The 2,681-nt window shown below is 51.5% G+C and overlaps 1 protein-coding gene across 1 annotated transcript in view; it reads right to left on the bottom strand.

Moving 5' to 3' along the window:
- Nucleotides 1–2,142, bottom strand: part of NECAP2 (NECAP endocytosis associated 2) — a 15,391-nt gene extending 13,249 nt beyond the window's left edge. The window contains exon 1 of the mRNA XM_007935621.2: nt 2,051–2,142. Coding sequence (XP_007933812.1) covers nt 2,051–2,142 — 92 coding nt within the window. The remainder of the gene's footprint in view (nt 1–2,050) is intronic.
- Nucleotides 2,143–2,681: the final 539 nt, after the last annotated feature.

The following is a 2,681-nucleotide window of genomic DNA, read 5'->3' as shown; positions in this document are numbered from 1 at the left end:
CTTCAACAAGATGGATTGATACCATGGCTGCGATGATGGGCTCAAGTATAGCAGGGATTGTGGGGCTGGCGCGGGATCGGGCAGTTTCGTTCTGCTGTGCATGGGGTCGCTATGAGTCGGAAACGGCTCGATGGCACATAACAACAACAACAACAACAACAAGCTTCCTTGAGGGGATACCTACGAATCTCCTGGGAAGATTCACCCTCCTCTTGCTGCAATTTTGTGTCTTGGATCATCCTCATCTCACCCTTGGATTTGGGACAGCAGCTGTCATCTGATCTACTGATTGAGGTTCATTAAACCCCGAGAGTTGGGGGGATCCTTCAGACCTACTCACGGACCTGGGACTCGCCAGCCTCCACCACTACTACATGAGACAAACCCTTGAGTGTCTGTGAGTTCTGTGAGGCGTTACAGTGAAATACAGAACCCTAAGACTGGGGAAATTACTGGGAGGAGGAGTAGGAGTTAATGTCTGAAATGGAGTGGTATGGTAGTTTGGATATTTGGGACATCTTTAACCTCCACCTCATGGGGACTAGCCTTGTGTTGATCTTTCTGAGAGAAATTGTTCAAGCACCCAGAAAACCAAGGGCTTACAGCAATTGTCTGTTTCAAAGAACTTCAGATCCTAGTTCTACTAAAGAGCTTGGTGAAATCACCAAATAGCAAGAATCTTGGGTATTTCCAGCAGGTTTTTCTTGGAAATTCCTAAGCATGTGCTTCCTCTCAAGAACTCTAACTGCAGACACAGGTTGTTCTCAGAGACACAAATGCAGACTCGACACACCATTCAGCAAACTGGGTTTCAGTTCCTCTTACTGGGGCAACAAGCCTTCAGTTTGGGCCAGGCAGAGTTGAGGCTGCAACGCAGAGGTTGGCAGTTTCCTCTATGCCATACCAGCCAGCCCTGACCCGTGCCTGTTCACCTTGCTCTCTGGGGATAAAGAGAGTCCCCAACCAATCCTACTGAAGACCCAATGGGGGATGGGGTAGATGTCCATCCTCGGTTTGAAGGCCCATTTCCAGTTTGATGATATTCCAGGGCACCAGTATTATCTCCAGGGTGTATAAAAAGCAAACGTGTCTTAGCTCTTGTTACCTTCATACTATTTAAAATCATGTCATGTATGTAGCAGCTATTCAATAAGAGGTCAGAAACGGAGACACTGCGTGGTTCTTGTGGTGCAGGACAGTCCGTAACTCTAAATAACTTGGACAAACACTGCCATCAAGTGTTGCCCACCTCCAAAACTGTCTGCATCCCCACACCACCACCAAGTGGCACAAAATACCCAAAGTCCAGGTTGTCTCTATCAGGTGTTACCTTTTTTGTTTTCATATTTTCCAGTTTCTTTTGATGAGTAATACATACACATAGTGATAAAATGCTAACAGGGCAAAAGGGTATAGGATGAAAGAAGTATCCTTCAAACCCTGCTCCCTCCCCTCTGGCTGTTTCTGGAGTTCCCTTCTAGAGATACTCAATACTGTTGACTCGTCTCAAGTGAACATTTCACCAGAGGTGCAGCTGGATTTCATCCTACAGGTGGTGATCAGGGCACTGGGCGGGGGGTCCCTGAGATTCGCCCATCAGCTTAAAGCTCCCCCGACGGATCCTTTTGGCTGGTCTGAGCTCCCTCCCTTCCCCTCGGGGATTTCCGGCAGTGATAGGATCCCTTCCCCTTCCAAGGCTTTTCAGGATCCCTTCAAGGCCAACGCTTAACTCAGAAAGACAGAGTTCTGTGACACCACACACACACACCCCCGGGCAAGTTAAAGGTACCCGACAGCCCACCGGGCACCCCAAGCACTAGACACAGCTTTAACGTCTTCCCTGCCGCCGGGAGGCCAGTGAGTCGGACTAAGACAGCTGAAAGTCTGGGTCTCCCTCCCTGCTTTGGCCTCGAACCGGCAGCTACAGCATTCTCTCCCCGCTCGCCCTTAAACTGGCCAGGATCCGTCCTCGGTTCCCACAGTGGGGGTGTGTCAGGGCGGCAGGAAAAGGATTAAGTCTGGACTAGTTCGGCCGGCTGGAAGTGGTCACCTGTAGCCACGGTTGGTGGCCCGCGGCGGGATGCGGTAGACGTGAACCTCCGGCTTGACACAGAGAACGGACTCGTACCCGCTCTCCTCCATCTCGACGCCCGGAGCCCGCCGGACTTCCGGCTTCTTCCCCGCCGGGGGCCAGAAGAGGAGCGACTCTATAACCAGAACCAGGCTAGAGCGGCGGCTCGAGAGCTTTAGCGCAACATTGTCCGCGCGCCCTCTGCTGGAGACTCCGGGTCAAGACTGCGGAAGGACCCGAGTGTTGATTTGCTGTTGTTGTTGTTTGCCATCTGATCCGAGTCATAGCGACCCCTCCTTGGGTTTCCGAGGCGGTATCACTACGGAAGTAGATTGCCCAACCTTCCCTCCGAGGAGTGGCTGGTGGTTGAGCTCCTGGGTGTTGATTTAGCCCTAACCAAAGTTTGTGGGTTGTCCTGCTCGCCTCAACTCTTTTACATGGAGCCCAATTGGATGCGATTCAAAGCTGTAGCTCCTCCCACACTCCTCACATTGCAGCATCTCCTCCTCCAGCTTTGCCTCTGCTCTTCCTCCCTGAATGTCCTCCTTTCTGAACCTGTAAGACTTGGCTGGAACTTCTAGAGAAATCCTTTCCTGACCCACCAAGCTAA

Source organism: Orycteropus afer, unplaced genomic scaffold (assembly GCF_000298275.1).
Source record: "Orycteropus afer afer isolate SDZICR_OR568_19922 unplaced genomic scaffold, OryAfe1.0 scaffold00031, whole genome shotgun sequence".
Classification (NCBI taxonomy): domain Eukaryota; kingdom Metazoa; phylum Chordata; class Mammalia; order Tubulidentata; family Orycteropodidae; genus Orycteropus; species Orycteropus afer.
This window is presented reverse-complemented; position numbering and strand designations above follow the sequence as displayed.